This window comes from Podarcis tiliguerta, assembly GCF_965153285.1.
Source record: "Podarcis tiliguerta genome assembly, chromosome: 14".
NCBI lineage: Eukaryota > Metazoa > Chordata > Lepidosauria > Squamata > Lacertidae > Podarcis > Podarcis tiliguerta.
The window spans coordinates 44,836,438-44,856,959 of record NC_139547.1 but is presented as its reverse complement, the minus strand read 5'-3'; the positions used below and the strand labels follow the sequence as shown (position 1 = coordinate 44,856,959).

The window sequence follows — 20,522 nt, the reverse complement described above, 5'->3', positions numbered from 1 at the left end:
AGCTTGTTTCCTCCTGCCCTGGAGGGTAGGACTCGAACCCATGGCTTCAAGTTACAATAAAGAAGATTCCAACAAAACGGCAGGAAGAACTTTCTGGCAGCAAGAGCTGTTTGAGAGGGGAATGGCCTCCCCTGGAAAGCTCTCCATCCTCGGAGGTTTTTAAGCAGAGGTTAGCCACCTGTCGTCGATGCTTTAGCTGAGATTCTAGCATTGGCGGCGGGTTGGACTAGATGACCCTCGGGACCCAGCTCTACAGTTCTAAAATTCTATGATGCCTCATTCTCTCTACTTTTATTGGAGCTACAATAGAGATATGGAGGAGGGTGGTCTGCCACACAGAAGCTGGCTGAGCAATAATGACACACGTCCTATGCGCAGTTTGCCCGAAGCTCGTTCAAGGCCGATGCGACTCTGGCTCCTTGGGCAGTGAACCATGTTGATTGACTTCGTCAGCGGAGCCTGTTCAGAGAAGGCTAACTGGAGGCTGGCAGTGTGACGATGGCGATGATGTTAAACTTGTTCAGCCGCTGGGAAAGGGAGAGGACTTGCCGGCCGACCCAAAGGAGGTGTGCTCAGCTTGGTTCTGCGTTTCCTCTTTAAAAACGCAACACAACAACTCTTCTGTTGCAGAGAAGGTGAAAAGGCCTGGAAATCCGAAAGATGAGCGCTTACCCAAATATCACTTAATTGAAAGAGCGAGCTGCGTTGCTGCACAGCAACAAAGCTCGCCAAAATGGGGAATCAAAAGCTACAAAATCTCATTCACCTGCAGCAATTTGTCAGGTGAGCTGCTTTAATCAAAGCACACATGTCTCAAAGCCTTATAGCAGAGTGAGGACATCCACTGGCTGCCTAAGATCCGGGATACGGCCCTGCCAGAGTGCCGGACATCCCATAATAGTGTGGCAGATCTGCAAAAGAGGACAGAATTTGAATGCCCTTTTAAACTGTGAGCTGGGATGGTCATTCCATTAGTTTGAATCAATCCATTTGGAGGTTCTGGTCAGGATAGGGTTTGAGCAACACCCTCAGGTACCTGGTGGCAGATCACAAACACAACACACAATTATACAATTTTAATAGTCTTGGTGCCCTATGGTGCTGGAGGAGACTCTTGGGAGTCCCATGGACTGCAAGAAGATCAAACCTCTCCATTCTGAAGGAAATCAGCCCTGAGTGCTCACTGGAAGGACAGATCCTGAAGCTGAGGCTCCAATACTTTGGCCACCTCATGAGAAGAGAAGACTCCCTGGAAAAGACCCTGGTGTTGGGAAAGATGGAGGGCACAAGGAGAAGGGGACGGCAGAGGACAAGATGGTTGGACAGTGTTCTTGAAGCTACGAACATGAGTTTGACCAAACTGCGGGAGGCAGTCGAAGACAGAAGTGCCTGGCGTGCTCTGGTCCATGGGGTCACGAAGAGTTGAACACGACTAAACGACTCAACAACAACAATAACAACAATCCTGGGAACTTTGGTTTGTTAAGCGTGCCAGAAACTGTGGCTCTGTGAGGTCAGCATCCTTAGCAAAATACAGAGGCACCTTGGTTCTCAAACATCTTGGTTCTCAAACACCGAAAACCCGGAAGTAAGTGTTTTGGTTTTCAAATGTTTTTCGGAAGCTGAACATCCAATGCGGCTGTCAGCTATTGTTTCTGGGGTGCCTGCACCAATCAGAAGCTGCACCTTGGTTTTTGAACATTTCGGAAGTAAAAAGAACTTCCGGAATGGATTAAGTGTGTCGCTTTTGTTTTTGCTATTTATTTGTTTTTGTGACTCCGTAGAACCCAGTTCCGCTTCTGCCTGATTGTGTGACTGCAGAAATAGATAAAAGCCCCCCATCCAAACAATGACTATCATCAGTTTAGGTAAGATTTTTTTTTCTTCTCATTTTTATCATCTACAATGCTATTGTATTTATTTTATAGTACAGTACATTGATTATTGCTTTCATTTTATGGATCAATGGTCTCGTTAAACAGTAAAATCCATGTTAAATTGCCATTTTAGGGGTTGTTTTTAAAAGTCTGGAACGGATTGATCCGTTTTGCATTACTTTCTATGGGAAAGCACGCCTTGGTTTTGGAGCGGACTTCCGGAACGGATTAAGTTTGAGAACCAAGATACCACTGTATATTGTTTTAATACTATTAAGGCTTAATTGCTTTTTAACTATTATCGTTTATATGTTTTATTTAGCTTCCTGTGTATCGGTTGCTTTAATTTGCGTGAGAAAAGCCATGATATAAATAATGACAATTAATAATACCAGGGGAAATCGCTTTACGTGGCTAACAATACTGCCTGCCAAAAGAATAGAAACAAAACGCGTTGTATTAAGTGAAATTCCCACTGAAATGCTGATTTATTTATTTTTCCGGGGGGCTTTAAAAAGAGTGTTATCCGCCAAACCGATTTGGAAATGTGGAGAAGTGGAGGAACCCAAAGCGTATATTTCTGCATCCTTAACGCCAAAGACCTCCGAGCCCCTCCGGGCTAGGGAGCCGCCGGGGGCGGGGCAGGCAGGCAGGTGGGGGCTGTAAGTGGGCGTGGCCTGCTCCGTCCCCGCCCCTCGGCCGTCAGCTGTTGCTAAGCGGGCAGGAGCTCTGCCCGCGGATTGGCCGCTGAGCCGCGGTATATAAAGCGGGCGCCGGCGCGGGTGGCAGCAGTTCGGGGCGCTCGGCGGCGGCGGCTCCGGGATGGTGGCTGCGCCGGCGGGGGGGCTGCAGCAGCAACAACAACGCCAGCGAGCGAGGGGCAGCAGCGCCAGGCGGGCGTCGCGGGGCGCCTTCCCGGTGAGCTTCCCCGCGGGGGGAGGCGGGTGCTTGCCAGGAATCGCGGCGGGGGGGGGGGGAGGAAGGCAATGCACGGGTGCTTGCGTGCTTGCATGTGTGGGTGCGTGCATGTTTGCATACGGGGGGTGGGAGATAGGGGCCTCGGCGGAAAGCTAGGCCCGCACCCCAGATCCTTTTGCAAAAATAAAATGAGAGGCGCAGTTTAAAGGGGAGGGGGCGTGGGAAGCCACCCGCCGCCACCTCTCTCTAGACGAGCCTTGGCGGTTGCAGAAAAGTTGCGGAGGGCGCAGAGGAGGAAAGTGCGGCGCCAAGACCCCTCGATCCGGCGGGGGCGGTTGCCCGTTTTTTCCCCCTCTTTCCCCTTCCCCCTCCCGCGCCCCTCCTCCGCCACCGCGAACAAAGGAAGAGGCCGGCTTTGCGCACAGCCGAGCTGCTGCGGCTGCAGCCTGGTTGGTGGGGGGAAGGAAAGAGGGGCTGGAGGGGTGGCTGCTGAGGTTGCAAAAGCCGCGTCTGCGTTGCATGCATGCGTAGCAAACCCGACCCCCTCCCCCCAAAAATATATGCATGCAAAGCTCCAGTGCATGGGGCGCGGTTCGGGCAGCCTGGTGTTTTGGGGGGAAGGGTCCTCGTCTTCTGTGTCCCCCACCCAATTGAGAGGCCTGGTATAGTTGGCTGAGGTTGAATTGCAACCCCCCCCCCCGATCCCAGCCCCTCCAGACTTGCGTGTTTCAGGCATCCTTTTCTTTTCTCCCTTCTCGTAAAATCTGTCTTTTAGGCGAAGATTTGGTGGGGGGGGGGAGGTCCCTGCCCATGGCAGCGCATGCATGCACGCACACACACCCCACCACATTCTGCGCCATGTGCCTCCGAGCGCAGAGCCCACCCCCTGCTCACGTCGCCATCCCAGCGCATGCAAAGACATGCGGGGCCAGGGCAGCGCACTCTCCTCGCGTCTCTGACTCAGTTGCGTCCTGCTCCCCCGGGGGAAAAAATACAATTGCGCCCGAATATTTCCTTTTCCTCCAACAGCCCTGCTCCCTTCGCCCCAAATCAAACAGACCCTCTGTTTGTACAGTGATGAGGAACCTGTCAAAGGACAGGCTGCTCTGTCCCACTCGCTGCATGTTCACGTTTTGCCCCCCCCCCCAAAGTCATGCACCAAAGGTTCGCATTGCCCCACAGCTGTGGTTGCATTTGTGCAGGGGGTGGAGTGGACAGGAAGCGAGTGGCAGGATGCCTTCAGCAGACAACTGCAGACACTGGGAGTTGGGGGCAGCTGGTTGTGTTTATTTCTGGCCAAGGGGGCTGTGTGTTGCATTTCCCCGGGGATCTAGAGAATTTGCAGAATCCGAAGGAGGCAGTGGGGAAACTGAACTGAATACTCCAGGGTTTGCTTGCAAAGGGGCTTCCCAGGGGGAGGGGAGAGAGCTTTTGATGCCTCCAGCCAGCGGAACATCATTGGCTGGGGAGAGATGCTCAATTTTGGCAGCCGTGGTTAACTGTCGGTTGGCGAGCATAATGAGCCATTGAGCACTTGCCCTGGCAGCAGGGCCGGTCTGTGTGTTGCTTGGTGCTACCCGTCGGTGTTGGTGTGCCGGACGTCCCCCTTGGCTTTGATAAATGACCTGCCCTCTTGATTCCGTTTTGGCCAATGGGGTTTGCGTGAATCGTTTATGGTGGCGGCTTTTCGGACACCGGGGACTGCTTTGCCGCAGAGCTGCCGTGTGGCTCAAGATAGCCAGGTTTCTCCTCCACCATCAAGGGCTTTTGGCACAAATGGGATTATGCAATCCTCTTTGCCCGCAGACTGGAATGGACACTGGATTGTAAACACAGCTAGGACCCTTCTGGGAGGAGTTGTGGCTGAGCGGTGGGGCAACTCTTCTGCATGTAGAAGGTCCCACCTTGAGTCTCAGGCGTCTCCAGGCACAGCAAGGAAAGATTCCCTGCCTGAGAATCCTGGGCACTGAATATTGGCAGTGCCGCCCAATGCATAGAGCAGCTGCCTGCGCACATGGTGACAGCCAAGCAGAGCTGAGCTGTAGACCAGGAGACTTCTAGAGCAGTCCCTTGAGCTTCTACTGCCTTGGAGGTGGAGTGCTGTGATGTAAAAACAGGCCTTTTTAAGTGAATGTGGGTTTTCTCTGCCCGTAATAGCGGCCCACCCGTCTCTTCCGAGCCAGGGAATTAGCATGGGACTAGATCCATGCTCATAAGTGATTATAGCAACCTCAGAGGTCCTGTAGTCCAACCCTTTGGAGATGCTGAGGATTCCCACTGCTACAGCATCCCTGGTGGGTTGGCATCCAGCGCCGCTGCATAATTGTCTCGATGAACAAGAGACTGCCAGTTTCTGAGACGGCCTGTTCCGCTCTCGAACAGCTCCTGGGCTGGAATAGATGAACCTCAGGGGTCCCTTCTAACTCTACAATTCTTCCAGCTGCCAAGTCCCCAATCTCCTATTGGTGGCTTTTTTTACTACGGTTGTTTAGGGACAGTGTGCCTCCAAATACCAGTTGTCTGGGGCAGAGTTGCAGCATCCCTGTGTTCTTAATCTAGAGGAAAGGTTGCGCAGTGACTTAAACTGTGGTTGTCCCTCCACCTGATAGAAGGCTTTGTTGGGATAACCCCCACTTCCACCCCTCTCACTGTGGACCTAATGAACTGGCCTCCGACTGGGAGTAAGAGCGGCCTGCAGCCTCTTATCTTTTCCATCTCTTTTTCAAAAAAAAAACATGCTTGCAGAAGCCTTGTGACTTTGTGTCACCGCTGTCTGGGTTGATGACTAGCGCTGTGATTTGTGTGAGTTGTTCTCCTGCCCTGACTTGGTGAGGTTCGGAGAGATTTGTGGTCCGTGCCAGGAGAGAATGAGCCGATCCAGCTACCTGGCTTTTATGGGGGGAAACCGCTTTTCCCCTGGGTGAGTCTGGTGTTCAAAACATGCTCAGGATAAAAAGCACTTCGTCTAGACCCGGTACGGGGTTCTTTCCCTCTTTTTTGCAGTGATTTCTTCAGAGGACGGCAAAATCTACTTCGACATTGCAGAGAGATGACTTTGACACTAGCTGCATTCACGTGCCGTTTCGTTTCCCCAACTGTTAATTTCCTCATTATATCTGAGTTTCCTTCACACGGCTTTGGAAGTATAGTGGAATACGGCACTCATTTCTGTGTCATTTGCTTATTTTTTTTCTTCTGGAAGCAACTGACACCGAAATGAGCTCTGCACTTGTGCTATAGTTCACTGTATATCTGGAAGTGTTTGGGGTTTTTTTTGTCTGTGTTGCCCAAGCTCAGATATAATGCCGCAATTAGCAGGTAGGGAAACATCAGGAAAATAGAGTGTATGGTTGTGTGAGTCCAGCCACCATTGTGTCGTGGTTCTTAGTCTCTTGGGAACAACAGCAGGAGAGATGCTCTTGTACTCAAGCCCAGCTAGTGAGATTCTGGAACCACCTGGCTGCAGTGTTAGAAACTCAGATTTTTAAGCTAATCGCCAAATGGCACCATAAACCTGGGTTACGCTCACCACAACAGAATGTCTAGGCACCTTTACGAACTTTATTGCTGCTGCTATTAATTTCATTTCTATACCGCTTTATATTTCAAAGAAAAAAATCCCAAAGAGGTTTACAACACGTTAAAACGTCAAAGAAACCGATCTGGAGTAAAACAAATTCAAGCTTCCAGGAAAATACTTCAGATCCTTCTCTAAGTGACATTTTGTTTCCCCCATTTTTATTTACCTACTTACCGTATTTTTCGCTCTATGAGACGCACCAGATCACAAGACGCACCTAGTTTTCGGAGGAGGAAAACAAGAAAAAAAATACTCTGAATCTCAGAAGCCAGAACAGCAAGAGGGATCGCTGCGCAGTGAAAGCAGCAATCCATCTTGCTGTTCTGGCTTCTGGGATAGCTGCACAGCCTGCATTCGCTCCATAAGACGCACACATTTCCCCTTACTTTTTAGGAGGGAAAAAGTGAGTCTTATAGAGCAAAAAATACGGTAATTTATAGAGCTGCCCCATAGCAGAAGGTCTCTAGGAAGCCAGTGTGGTACAGTGGTTAGAGTGTTGGACCATGACTTGGGAGATCAGGGTTCAAGTCCCCACGGGCATGAAGTTCACTGGGTGACTGTGTGCCAGTCACAGCCTCTTAACCTCCCTCACAGTGCTGTTGTAGGGCTGTTGATAGACCGCCATCTTCTGTTGCTGAACCCCACCAATTACGTGCTGCACACTGTTTGAATTTCACCACGTGCCTTTTTGCTACTGCCGTTGTTCCCATTGCAACTACGTGGAGATTTCTGGGCACCAGGTTGACAGCCACAGTTTAAAAAACTCTGCCTTAGCCCATAGTTAATTCCTTTTCCACGGTGTCTGTTTCTCCTCCTTAAAACTGGGGCAAGCGAATTGTTTTAAGAGCAATCTACAGTCAAGCAGTGTAGTTGAGATCATAAAGGTAAAGGACCCCTGACAGTTAAGTCCAGTCGCGAACGGCTCTGGGGTTGCTGCGCTCATCTTGCTTTACTGGCTGATGGAGCCGACGTTTGTCCGCAGACAGTTTTTCCGGGTCATGTGGCCAGCATGACTAAGCCGCTTCTGGCACAACAGAACACCGAAACCAGAGCAGCGCACAGAAACGCCGTTTACCTTCCCGCCGGAGCGGTACCTGTTTATCTACTTGCACTGGCGTACTTTCAAACTGCTAGGTTGGCAGGAGCAGGGACTGAGCAACGGGAGCTCACCCCGTCGCGGGGATTCAAATCGCCGACCATCTGATCGGCAAGCCCTAGGCTCAGTGGTTTAGACCACAGCACCACCTGCATCCCTATTGAGATCATAGAACCCCCCCGAACAAACATTCCATTATGGTGACCATAGCCTAGATATAAGGTGTCATTTGGCACCTAGCTTATACATCTTGAGTTTCTTATACTGCTGTGTAAAGAGCTCTTTTCTCTGTTCTGACTCGGCTACCAGATGGCTCTGAGTTCTAGTCCTGTACAGGGCGACGACATCACCTTTTAACCGTGCTCACTGCCAGAAACTGCAGTTTGGGTCAGAGAGCCCCCCCCCCCCCAAATGGCTGGCACCCAGCGGCTGTGAAGCGCAACAGCCATTCTGGAAACGTTAAAACGGAGCACCGGAAAATCGAGCTGGCAAGCAGCTAGCATCGATAATGACAGATCTGATTAAGGGATCCCACATTAAAAGCCTGTCAAAACCACAATGGTCTTAAAAAATGTATAAACCTCTGGCATTTGCATAACTTTAGTCACAAATTTTTTCTAGGTCAAAAAGCCCAAAGGTTGTAAGTCTCATAGGGGACTTGCCAGACCCCCCCTTTTTTTAGATAAGGCTACTATTAATGCCATCTTCATTGTGGCCATGCCATAGATTTCTCCTAACTTGGGTCTCACTGCTGTGGAATGAAGCCCAGAATGGTTAATCCAGAATGTTTGCTATCCTTTCTCTACCACCTGTTATCTACCACAGCCCTACCTCCAGCACTTGTTGGGATCTTGTTCCAAGCCCAGCACCCCACCCCACCCCAGATCCCATCTGTTATTCCATCTAAGCAGCTGAAAACTCCCATCTAAACAACCTTATTTAGCTAGTAAGGACACAATAAGCGCCCAACTGACTCAGGCCAAAGGCATTGTTAGAAGCCAAACGGCTCCTTAAACCAAGGTTTCCGTCGTCCAGTTGCCATTTGGGTGCAGGACGGCTCTAAAGTCTTATTTTTCAAATGATGGACTGACTGATTGATTCTCAGTTAAATATCTAGCTTGTTCAAGAGGACAGACTTGAGCTAGATTAAGAGCGTTGAGAACTTAAAAGAAGAAAAGTCACTTGTCCACGTACAGTGGTACCTTGGTTTAAGAACAGCTTAGTTTATGAACAACTTGGATTAAGAACGCTGCAACCCTGGAAGTAAGTGTTTTGGTTTGTGAACATTGCCTTGGAATAAGAACATGTTTCGCTTCCTGTTGAGTGTGTTCCATTTGTAAATTGAGTCCCCCGCTGCAATGGGAAAGCACGCCTTGGTTTAAGAACGGACATCTGGAACGGATTGAGTTCGTAAACCAAGGTACCACTGTATATATTGGCCTATTCCTCTTTTTCTTAATGGTGACAAGGACCATTCATAACATAAGAGTATTCTTCACAACTGTGAGCAGGGCAGGTAAGTGAAGACAAGCGATGGCAATGAACTTAATATTGTTCCTGCTTGGGCTGCACAGAAAAAAGCATTTTGGTTCCTGAAATTCATTCTGATTGCCCAGATAAAATACAGCTGACAGAATTCTACCGGTTGGGGGATTAGGGCATGAAAACAGTCCAGATCCAATGATCCCCGGTTGGTGGAGATTTGGGGCACCATCCTAGCACCCAGGCATCTTTGCTTGGTTGCAAATGGCCAATAGTCGCAATAGACTATTGGTCAATTGGCAATAGACTTGGTCGCAAGTGGCCATTTTGGTGCAAAAAGTGCCTGGCTAATTTTGATCACTGGCCAAAGGGGACCTACAGCCCCTTCCCCCCTCCCCCGTCCCAAGGGGCACCAGGTTGACAAAGTCTGAAACAAGAAGCTCCTTCAAGCAAAGCTGAGACTGAGATGTCGGTGGCTTAAAATACTTTTTAGGGCAGAATTACAGCTTGCAAACACTGGAAGCACATTTTAAAGGTTTTGTGTCTGCACAGTGGTGGCTGGGAATTGCAAATGGGAAGAGCGCCGGTCCTGATTTCTGGCTGCCTGCGGGCACCTGGCTGGCTGCTGTGAGAAGCCGGTGATGGAGTTGGGCGCTTTGGGCCTCATCCAGCAGCCTCTGCACCCTTAGGTGGTTGCACCCTGCGGGCCAGACTGGTACCATCTCCCCTCGTATGGCAAGAGCCGGTGATGCATTCTGGGGCTCCCTTCCCTTTGTTGGCATGGATGCTGCCAACCGGCGTTGCCTTCTCAGCGCCGTGCGCTTGTGGAGACGCTGAACCCGTTGCGCCAGCTTTGAGGGTTTTGTGTTCTTTGAAGCAGAGGATAACTACTACTCTCTTTCTCCCTGGCTGTGGTGTGAGGAAGAGAACCTCGAGAGTCCTGTGAGTCAGGGTGAGGGAGGAATTGGGCTTGGTTTGCATTGAATGTGCTTCTCCCTAATTCATGAGGTCACAGACTTGCTGGATCAGTGACCCACATCCTGTCCAGCATTCTGTTCTCACAGTGGCCAACAGTGGGGACTCCAGCTGATACTCAAATGCTTTGCTGCCTGTGGAGCAAGAAGAAGAAGAAGAGTTTGGATTTGATATCCCGCCTTTCACTCCCCTTCAGGAGTCTCAAAGTGGCTAACAATCTCCTTTCCTTTCCTCCCCCACAACAAACACTCTGTGAGGTGAGTGGGGCTGAGAGACTTCATAGAAGTGTGACTGGCCCAAGGTCACCCAGCAGCTGCATGTGGAGGAGCGGAGACGCGAACCCGGTTCACCAGATTACGTGACTACCGCTCTTAACCACTACACCACACTGGCTCACTGGCAAAGCCAAGATGGATTCCAGCCTTCTCTCCATGACTTTCTCCCATCCTCTTTTAGAGTCTTTTTTAAGTATTGCAGGGGGTTGGACTAGATGACCCTTGTGGTCCCTTCCAGCGCTATAATTCTATGATTTTAAGTTGGTGGCCTTCCCCAAGGGAGTGAATTGCATAGTTTAACTATGTGCTGTGCGAAGAACGACTTGCTTATCTGTCCTGAATCCATCCAGTTTCCTCTTACTCGCTTTCTCAATTTCATGTTTAATTTTATAACTTGGATTTTCTGAAACGGTACGGGAGCCAAAGCACCCGCTGCCCTTCCAGATTTGTGCTTCTCGAGAGTTTTGCAATGCCGTTCTCTAGCCAAGTAATGTGCAAAGTGCGTATACCGCAGTAACATGTTGCTAAAAAAAAAAATATGTATGTGGTAGTGAAAATAAAATGCAGGTGTGAATGCGTAGGAAATTCACACTCAAAACTCTGGTGAATTTTCATAAGAACTTGGTATGTGGCCCTCGGGAGGCTGCCCGGACGGGATGTGGCCCTCGGGTTGAAAAGGGTGCAAGAGAGGCAGGGCGCTTCGGACACAGGCAAATGCATGGATGGAGTTTGGTTTATGCCTCCGGAAACTTGTGGGTCTCCATAGGACCGTCTTGAGCATCTGAACTCCACAGTTTTGACACCCGATGCTCGGAGAGTGTGGAGGATGCTGGCAAGGTTTCAAGCATCCTCTGGTAATTGCTTGGAATAGCTATAAAAAGCAAACCCGAGATCTTGGAACGACTGACAAAAGATCAGCAGGAACGGGGCTGGGTGGTGAGCTGACAGCGATACTGCGGTTGAGTCAGGATAAGCCCCTTGGGACCCACCTGCGACTTAGCAAATGAATGGGCAGCATCTTAGCTCCGCTAAGGTCTACATCTCCTTGTAGAGACTTTCAGGTATAAAGCACATTGGTCTGGGTTGGATGGTTCCCTCCCCCCCCAGTAGGGCATTGGTGGACCAAATTCAGGTCCTGCTCCAAGGCCCTCTGCCGAGCTGACAGCACTCTTCCCAGGCCACACCCTTTTCCCAGGCCACACCCCCTCATCCTCCCTGCTTTGGATCCTTGAGCGTTTCTGCCTGACCGGAATTTGTCGTTCAGCTCTGATGATGCTTGCTTGGACAGAGAGTACGTTGGACAACAGGGACGCAGGTGGTGCTGTGGTCTAAACCACTGAGCCTCTTAGGCTTGCCGATCGGAAGGTCAGTGGTTCGAATCCGCGCAACGGGGTGAGCTCCCGTTGCTCTGTCCCAGATCCTGCCAACCTTGCAGTTCGAAAGCACGTCAAAGTGCAAGTAGATAAATAGGTACCGCTCTGGCGGGAAGGTAAACGGCGTTTCTGTGCGCTCTGGCACTCGTCACGGTCCTCTGTGCACAAGTAGCGGTTTAGCCATGCTGGCCACAGGACCTGGAAAGCTGTCTGTAGACAAACGCCGGCTCCCTTGGCCTGAAAGCGAGATGAGCGCCGCAACCCCATAGTTGCCTTTGACTGGACCTAACCATCCAGGGGTCCTTTACCTCTTAGGTTGGACGACAACTCCCATCATCCCCCATGATAGGCCGTTGTGTTGGGGGCTGATGGGGATTCCGAAACGTCAGTCGATAAAGCACGAGACTCTTAGAGTCGTGGGTTCAAGCCTCACATGGGGTGAAAGAGTTCTGCATTGCTGGGGGTTGGACGCAGTGGTAGAAACTAGTCCGCCAAAAGCTAGGCTCCAAATAGCTCCTTCGTAGCCCTGCCAGGAGATATCGGGAATTACAGCTGTCGCCTTCTGCCACAAAAGCAGCAGCGCTTATCACCAAGCCGCAGCCCTTAGCCCAAGGCCTCCCGGGCCAGGACTCCAATTATAGTGTGTTTTAACACCTCCAACTTAATTAGTGCCTAGCTTATACATCTTGAGTTTCTAGCACTGCTTGGGACCCTCTCGTGTGTAGCCAGTAAGGAATTAATCGGAAAACAAGAATTGAAATCTGTTCTCCTTATATTCCAGGAGCTAAGGAGCAGCTGAACGCCTCTTCCGACTGACCGGCTCCAAACGGATAAACCGGCAGCCTGTGGCCGGTCTTCGCCAGGAGGCAGCCATGTCGATCATGGACCACAGCCCGACCACTGGGGTGGTGACGGTCATCGTCATCCTGATCGCTATTGCCGCTCTGGGCGCCCTGATCCTGGGCTGCTGGTGTTACCTGCGCCTGCAAAGGATCAGCCAGTCGGAGGACGAGGAGAGCATCGTGGGCGAGGGAGAGACCAAAGAGCCCTTCCTCCTGGTGCAGTATTCTGCCCGCGGGCCGGGCATGGAGAGGAAAACCAAGCTGACCCCCAACGGCACCGAGGCTCACAGCTAACTGGCTGTCTGGGGAAAGGGGGGGTCCGCGTGGCCGGGTTTGGAGAACCGGTACTGTGAAGCAAACCTCACCCTCCCGGAACAAGAGGTTTTGTCCTGTGGCTATGTATGCACTGAGGACGATTTCCTCTCCGCCCCTTGAGCATCGCCTCCTTTTTTGGCACAAGGTCCATTGCCGGCAATGGACAGTTGGGGGACACCGGGTGTGTGTGTGTGTGCGGCATCGGGAAAGGGGAATGGCAACACTCGGCCTGTTACTTGAATTATTCCACTGAGCCTCTTCGGAACGGAGCTACTGACATAATGTGAACTTCAACTGTGAACTGGCCGTGTACATAGGCAGCCTCGGATGCGCTTTTGCCGGGGTGGCAGCGAGAAGAGCAGCGCTCCTGGATTCCGGGAAGACGCATGGCCACCGATGGGATTTCTCCAAAGCCAAACTGGGGGGGAGGGTTGGGAAGCGGGGAGGGGGTTCTTTTACACTTGCTTCATTTCTGGGGGAGGGGGGTGTTGCAGCTGTGTTTTTAGTTTTTTTTTAAATGCTTCAATTTCCTTAAAAAAACAACAACCCTATATGCTAGAAAATCAACAATCCATTAAGGCACAACTTTTCCTTTCCAAGCCTGCTTCCCGCCCCCCAGCCCACCCCACCTTCCGCTCTCAACAGTCTTCCTTGATCGGAAGCTGCTTCTGGTGATGCAAAGCTGCTTCATTGCCTCTTTCCTGGCTCCTGGTGGGATCTTGCTAGATGCCATGTTTTCCCCCCAGCGCAAATAAGGAAGTGTTATTCTCCTTGGCAGGCAGGATCTCTTGCTCAGTTATTTCCTTCAAGGCCTTTTCGGGTAGGTGTGATAGGAGGAAGGTGTCTCCTTTAGTTACTAGATGGGGACCTTGAGGGTCGAAAAGGCTGTCCTTTGAATCGCCCGCTTATCCATTGGCGAGCAACCCTTCCGAGTCATAGTAGCTTGTTGCAGCTGTTGTTGAAGCAGCGAGCGGATTTTCTCTGGACTTGGGGGCTGCTCAAAAGCTCCTGGAATGCAGGTTGATTGTGTGTTTTTAAAAAATGTGTTTTTAAGTAGGGGGCCGAAGCAAAAAGGCGCAAGGAAAGAAATGTGCTTTCTGGTGACCGTGTGACCAATCGTAGTGATGTCGAGTGCTCTGCAAGCGTAGTGGCTGTGAGGAAGCTGCCACATCTAACCAAGTCCGAAGCAAGCAGCTAATGACAGCTGTGTTTTCTCCTCCCCGCCCCCCCCCCCAAAATATGGGTACATAGTCGGAAGGCTGCTGGTGGACTTGGTGGTTGGTGGCTGAGCAGGCCTGCTTTGGTAGTAAGCATGTGAGTAAAGAAATGCTTTTCCCACCCTGCTGTGGCTCCCACTTTTAAAAGCTCATGTAACTAGTCCCTAATTTATCTCCTGGTGCACTGATGGTTTACATGCACTCCTGGCTGCCAGGACACTTGTAGACAACCTCTTGTTTTATCAAGATCCACATGACTTTTCGCTCAGCTGTATAGAGCTCGGGATCTGTGTATTTTGTAAATAAAATGCCGTTTGCTTTCTTAAAATGACAGGGCTCCTGTAAATAACTTGACAGAGCAGACGTCCCGTCTTTCCTTTGTTCATGTTTCTTTCATCTTTGCCGGTTTCCATAATACCCCAGTTGTGTTTCTTTGGTAAGGTTTCGTGGTAGAAGACAGTCTCTTTCTCCCCCTCCCTTATTTTATTTTTTCAAGCAAGACTGGAGTGGGGCGGAACATTTCCCTGTAAACTATCCAGTATTTTTCTTCAAAAGCTCATTAAGGAGTACTTAAAATATGGGCGCCAACCGCAAATACAACATCAGGTGAGGGTGGCACTTTCGAAGTGCTTAGTTAGCTTTGTTTGCTAAACAACAATAAAATAAAAGTCGCTATATTAGATAGCTCTCCAAGGCAGAGATGGGCAAAGTGGTTCCCTTGAGTTTTGGACTTTGGCTCCAACAATCCCCAGCTCCCATGGTCGATCGGCTGGGACGAAGGGAGCTGGAGTCTAGCAACATATTAAGGGCACCGTGTTGGCTACCGTTGTTTGAGGGCACCAAACAATTCTCAAAATGCAAATGACTGTGTGTGTAAATTTAGACTTATTTGCACAGAAAAATTGAACTGCTTTGTTTTTCTGGGAAAGCCCCCTCATCACCAGTGAGGCTCTCTGCAAAATCGGCTAACCCCCTACTTTTCGGAAACTTCCCCTCTCAAGCCATTTTGCTGTAACTCTAATCGCCTAGCCAGGCCGAAAGAGGAACAGAGAGGGGCATGGCCCGTTAACCTCGCTCTTGCCAGGGCGCTGCTGTTCCCCTGCCTGTAGATCTCTTGGAAGCTGAGGAGGGCCAGCAATAGGGCACAACGCCCAAGGTGGCAGACAAAGGCTGCTGCCCCATGGGGTTAGGAGGAGCCGTTTCTGAGAACCCAGCACAGAGCTCTTCCCCACCGTCCTATGGACCCAGGACAGATTTGCAGCTCTGTTTACGTGCTGGGAAACTTGTGTGTGTCGTAGACAGCAGAAGGCAGGTCCCAGAGGAGTGGCATCTGGCATCCCACACTTGATAGCAGAGGGAGATTTGCAGGCCTCTTGTTACCTCCCCACTTAAACTTCCTTGGAAACGAAGGTGACTTGTTGCTCACCAGGGAGGAAAACACAAGGCTGGAGCAGGCTGCAGAAGGGGAGCCAGCTGCAAAGGCCTGTTGCGGTGCTCACTACAGTCTTTTGACTACTGCTGCTGCACCCAAATAATCATGCTATCAGCTTCCAGCCACATGTGCCACCCTTTTCCCCACGGGGCTCCTGGTTTCTGGTCTACAGAGAGACTGGCAGCGGCTCTCCACTCTTATCAGCCCTTCCTGGAGCTCCCAGGCTGCCATCTTGAGTTATATAGTCCTCTCTCCCTTTGGTCCAGTTGACTCCACCTGCTTTTGTCCCCCTTCTAGAATTTCTTGCCAGCTGTGTTGCTTAGCAGTAGGAAAGGGCTGCTGCAGGCATGTCGGGGAGAAGAATAGGCAAGCAAGGGTGGGGGACGGCGCTTCCTGGAACAGCAGCTCTGATTTTAAGCAACAGGTGCTTGGGCAGCCCAGGGCGTGATCAAAAGTGGCTCGAGCAGAGGCCAACAGTCTCATTTTCAGCAGGCTTGCACTATTCACTCCTAGCACTCTTAGCTGCTTCTTGCCTGGGACAAGCTAACAGAGAGTAGTACAGTGGACACTTGGGTTGTGAACGTGATTCATGTGGAATGCACGTTCGCAACCCGCAGCAGCACATTGCTCACGCGTGGGTTGCGATTCTGCGCATGCGCAAAGTGTGATTTAGTGCTTCTGCGCATGTGCGATCGCCAAAACCCAGAAGTAACCTGTTCCGGTACTTCCGGGTTTCGGCGGGTCCATAACCTGAAAAAACGCAACCTGAAGCGTCTGTAACCCGAGGTATGACTGCAATGCTTCTGAATGCCAGCTGCTGGGAACCACAGGAGAAAAGAGTGCTCTTGCGCTCAGGTCTTCCTTGTGGGCATCTGCTTGGACTTATTTGGGCCATTGGCCTGATCCAGCAGGCGGCTCTTGTGTTCTTGAGCCAGTGTGGTTAAGAGTGGTGGACTCGTAATCTGGTGAACCGGGTTCGCTTCCCCGTTCCTCCACATACAGCTGCTGGGTGACCTTGGGCCAGTCACACTTCTCTGAAGTCTCTCAGCCTCACTCACCTCACAGAGTGTTTGTTGTGGGGGAGGAAGGGAAAGGAGATCGTTAGCCGCTTTGAGACTCCTTAGGGTAGTGATAAAGTGGGATAACAAATCCAAACTACTCTTCTCAAGTGCTTCCATTGCCAGATCCCCTCCCAGTTTCTGCTAAGTGTGCCAGCTGTCCTTCTGAACATTTAAACAAATGTGTAGAATCAGGGCGCTGTTCTTGAACGCGACTCTCCCTTGTACTCCCTGCCCAGATCAATGATTGCTCAACAGGTGCATATTCTGTGAGTCCAATGCACAGCTGATGCCACACTGTAGGATTAGTGGAAGCGAGCGCTGCTCAGCTGACACTGCAAATGTGGTAGAGCATGAGACTCTTAATATCTTGGTTGTGGGTTCGAGCCCCATGTCCTTTCAAACGCCACAATTCTATGTAGAAGAGTAACAAGGCAGGACCGAGCTCTGGTGGCATTAAGTGGATCACTTAATGATTTTCTACCTGTTGCAGCAATTGCAGTGCACTGCACTAGATGTTTTCCTAATTGCATTAGTGCTTTTATTTCTTGCACCGTATTTTATCGCATTACAATTAACGTTCCATTGAATTAAAACGGCGGTGCAATAAAACACAATGCGAGAAATATTTTTTAAAAATGCAACAGAAATTCAGTTTTGACTATTTAATGTAGACCTGGTGCAGGTCGCTGGTGGGTCTGTGGGAAGCCTTGCAGGGAGAGTTCCTGATTTCACACACCTCTGCTTTTAATGAAGGAGGACCTTGCGTAAGGGAGTTGGGACTTTCTGTACCCGAAGCCTTGGGAAGTCAAGCTAGACAGACCAGTAGAACATGGGAAGGGCTGCTGGAAGATGCTTTCGACAGTGTCTCTTTTTCCTAAGTCACCTTGGAGCCATGGGGCAGTCACGCCCATTGAGACTGGCAGCAGAGGCCCTAAAATGCAGGCCCCTCTGTCAACTGGGGGCATGGCTGGACATTTCTGTTTTAGTTCTTATTTGTTGCATTTATATCCCTTTTTCTCCACGGAGCTCAGGGTGGTCCTCCATAGCTCTTCTGCTCCTCATTTAATTCCCCACAACAACCCTGGGAGGTAGGTTAGGCTGAGAGGGAATGGCCCAAGGTTTCAACCAGCGAGCTTCCTAGCCGAGTGGGGATTCGAACCCTGGTCTCCCAGGTCACAGTCCAACACTCTAACCACTGTACCACCACTGGCTTGCACCCTCTTCAGTCCTGTACCTGAGAACCTCTCAGAATTATTTGCCCAGATGTTTTAGGTATGTGTTTGTCCTGGGGCTGATTATTTTAAGCTGGCTTTTGGTCCCTGCTGCTGGCATCCCATCTGCTTTGTTGCCTCTTTTAATTTATACTTTTATTTTAACATTTTTGTGAACAGCTGGAGGAAGTTAATACCCCCCCCAATACAGAAAAATGCCAAAGAAAGTGCAAAGGCAGCCCCGCTTCAAGACGCTAAAGGTCTATTTAATCCAGATTCCTGTCCCCAAGAATGGCCCCACCGGGTGTCTACAAGAAATCTCACAAGCAGAGCGCAGACACCCCTTTCCCCTCCTTGCCCCCCAACAACTGGTGCCATTTAGCAGCCATGACCAGCACTGCCTTTTCTCCATGCATTTGTCTTGTTCCCCCTTTAAAGCCACAGTCGTACCTTGGAAGTCGAACAGGTTACCGTATTTTTCGCTCTATAAGACGCACCAGACCACAAGACGCACCTAGTTTTTGGAGGAGGAAAACAAGAAAAAAATTAATCTGAACCTCAGAAGCCAGAACATCAAGAGGGATCGCTGTGCAGTGAAAGCAGCAATCCCTCTTGATGTTCTGGCTTCTGGAATAGCTGTGCAGCCTGCATTCGCTCCATAAGACGCACACACATTTCCCCTTACTTTTTAGGAGGGAAAAAGTGAGTCTTATAGAGCAAAAAATACGGTAGTTCCCGAACGTTTTGGCTCCCAAATGTTGCAAACCCAGAGGTGACACTTCCGGTTTGTGAACTATTTTTGGAAGCTAAACATCCGATGGGAATTCCGATTGGCTGCAGGAGCTTCCGGCAGCCAATCGGAAGCCGTGCTTTGGTTTTTGAATGTTTTGTAAGTTGAACAGACTTCTAGAACAGATTCCGTTCGACTTCGAAGGTATGACTGTATAAGGCTGTGGCCATCACCACTCCTTCAGGCTGCAAATGTGACTTAGGGTCTTGTGCAAGGGAGCATTAACATTATATGTACAGGTCCTGGTAAGCAGGGAGAAAGAAGGCTCCATCAACTTTGGGATCGTATGCATGCTTGGGGCTTTGCAGCTCAGTTCCCAAAACCCAGGGTTGCCCAGAAAACCACTGCTTTTATACCGGGTCTGTGAGTCAAGCAACAGGAAATTTAGAACAGCACAAGTTGTAAGAACCCTCCTCCCCAAATGATCTGGAAGTTGCTAACATCTCCAAACCAGAAAGCAAGTTTTGAGGAGGAGTTTGAGCTAGTTTTCTTTTCTGCCTTTTATTTTTCAAGATCTCAATGGACTCTGTATTAAGGGCAATTGTGTTTTTGTTTTAAATGTCGGTAAAGTTATAAAATCCAAAAGCTCAGAAAAGGGACTGTGGGATGCCCCCCCCCTTTTGTAACGTTGAAGGGGATGAGGGAATTGCATGCACTTTTTAAATCCTGTCGATTCTACAAACGAAAGTACCGAAGGCGACCAATTTGGAAATTACCCAGGAAGCATAAATCAAAATTAATTTGAACCTGATGCAGCCAAAAGGGGCTTTGGCTTGTAACTAAGCACAGCAGGGAGAAGAAGAGGAGCTTTTACACTGCCGTCCTCCAACCAAATCGTTTTAATTTAGGTTAAATTGATACAAAAGCTATCAAATTAGTGCAATTGTAAAGTGCAAAGAGTCAGTCCCCAGACTGTTGTCAACATCGCAGGCTTCGTCTATCTGGTTCAGTGACTCATTATAAAAATATCCTTTGATTTTTATTTAGTCCAGCCCCCCCACAAAAGTCTTTACAATGAAATTTCAATAAAGTTTCCATAAAGATGTTCTCAGTTGAGACTAAACTTGATTTGCGTGGGGTTCCCTCTGTGTGTGTGTGTCTTGCTTTACAAAAGCTATTCTGTCCAGTTTTCTTTGCTGTGCTCAGGAGCTATTCTGCCCTCGATCGTGTTGGCGTTCTGCTCTGCTTGGTGGAAAGTGTCCGGAGCTGGTTCAGCAGCCAAGCCAGCTTCTTCTTCTACCTCCTCCTCCTTGGGAAGGCTGAACTCCGGCTCAGTTTTGGTCCCCAGTTCTCTCTCCACTGAAGCCACCAGCACTTTGAGTAGCGTGTTCTCGGTGAGGAGGTTTTCGGAGGCGTCGGCCAGCTCTTGCAGCTTCTCGGCCATGTCTTCCAGCTCCCGGCTCTTCTGCTCGTACAGCCCCTGCAAATGTTCGCGCTGGCTCTGCAGGGCCCCGTGCTGCTTCCTCAGGATGCGTGTCTCCTGCTGGAGCCTCTGCCCCTCCCTCCTGGCTTCGGAGAGCTGGCTTTGGAGCTGAGCCTGCGCCTGGTGGAGGGCTTGGATCTCGGCTCTCAGCTTCTCCACCTCCCTCTGCAAGTGGGAGATGTGGCCTTGCTGCAGCATCGCCTCCCGCCGAAGGCAACCTTTGAGGCAGGGCTCCGGGCCGGATGCAGGGGAAGGCTGGCTGGAGTGGCAGAGGATGAATTTGAGGAGGTTGGGAAGGGTGACCGGGAATTCCGCAGGGAACTTCACACTTTGCTCCTTCCTGGGGAAAGTTTAAAGAGAAAATGGGTGAGATCTGCTATGAGGAAAGGGGCACGTGGTTTGGACACCAGGTTCCATCTGTGGCTCTTCCAGTTTGGGCTCTGGGAAGTCCTGTGTTGCTGTGGTTGGCTTTGGGGTGGTGGAATTGTTGATGGCAACAGTCCACCTCCCAAAGGGAGAGGTTGCAAAACAAGGGTTGCTTTAAAAAACAACAACCACAAGCTGATCCTCCCCTTTGCCCTTGAAATGGCTCTTCCAGGGTGGAGGGGCCATTTTAGTTTGGATGTAACAGTGAGTTACAAGTCTCTGAGATATC

The 20,522-nt window shown here is 50.2% G+C and overlaps 3 protein-coding genes across 4 annotated transcripts in view; 2 read left to right on the top strand and 1 right to left on the bottom strand.

Moving 5' to 3' along the window:
* The window catches only part of CIITA (class II major histocompatibility complex transactivator), a 1,021,617-nt gene that overhangs the window by 592,726 nt on the left and 408,369 nt on the right, over positions 1 to 20,522 (top strand). The window lies entirely within an intron of this gene.
* SNN (stannin) lies at positions 2,662 to 19,507 on the top strand. The gene is made up of 4 exons (XM_083413856.1): positions 2,662 to 2,795; positions 12,358 to 14,516; positions 14,636 to 18,126; positions 18,387 to 19,507. Exon 2 carries the CDS (start codon positions 12,449 to 12,451, stop codon positions 12,710 to 12,712), a length of 264 nt encoding a protein of 87 aa, XP_083269982.1. The 5' UTR covers positions 2,662 to 2,795; positions 12,358 to 12,448; the 3' UTR covers positions 12,713 to 14,516; positions 14,636 to 18,126; positions 18,387 to 19,507.
* TXNDC11 (thioredoxin domain containing 11) overlaps positions 19,266 to 20,522 on the bottom strand; it is a 40,681-nt gene continuing 39,424 nt past the window's right edge. Inside the window, exon 12 of the mRNA XM_083413407.1 lies at positions 19,266 to 20,207. Coding sequence (XP_083269533.1) covers positions 19,559 to 20,207 — 649 coding nt within the window. The 3' untranslated portion in view covers positions 19,266 to 19,558. The remainder of the gene's footprint in view (positions 20,208 to 20,522) is intronic.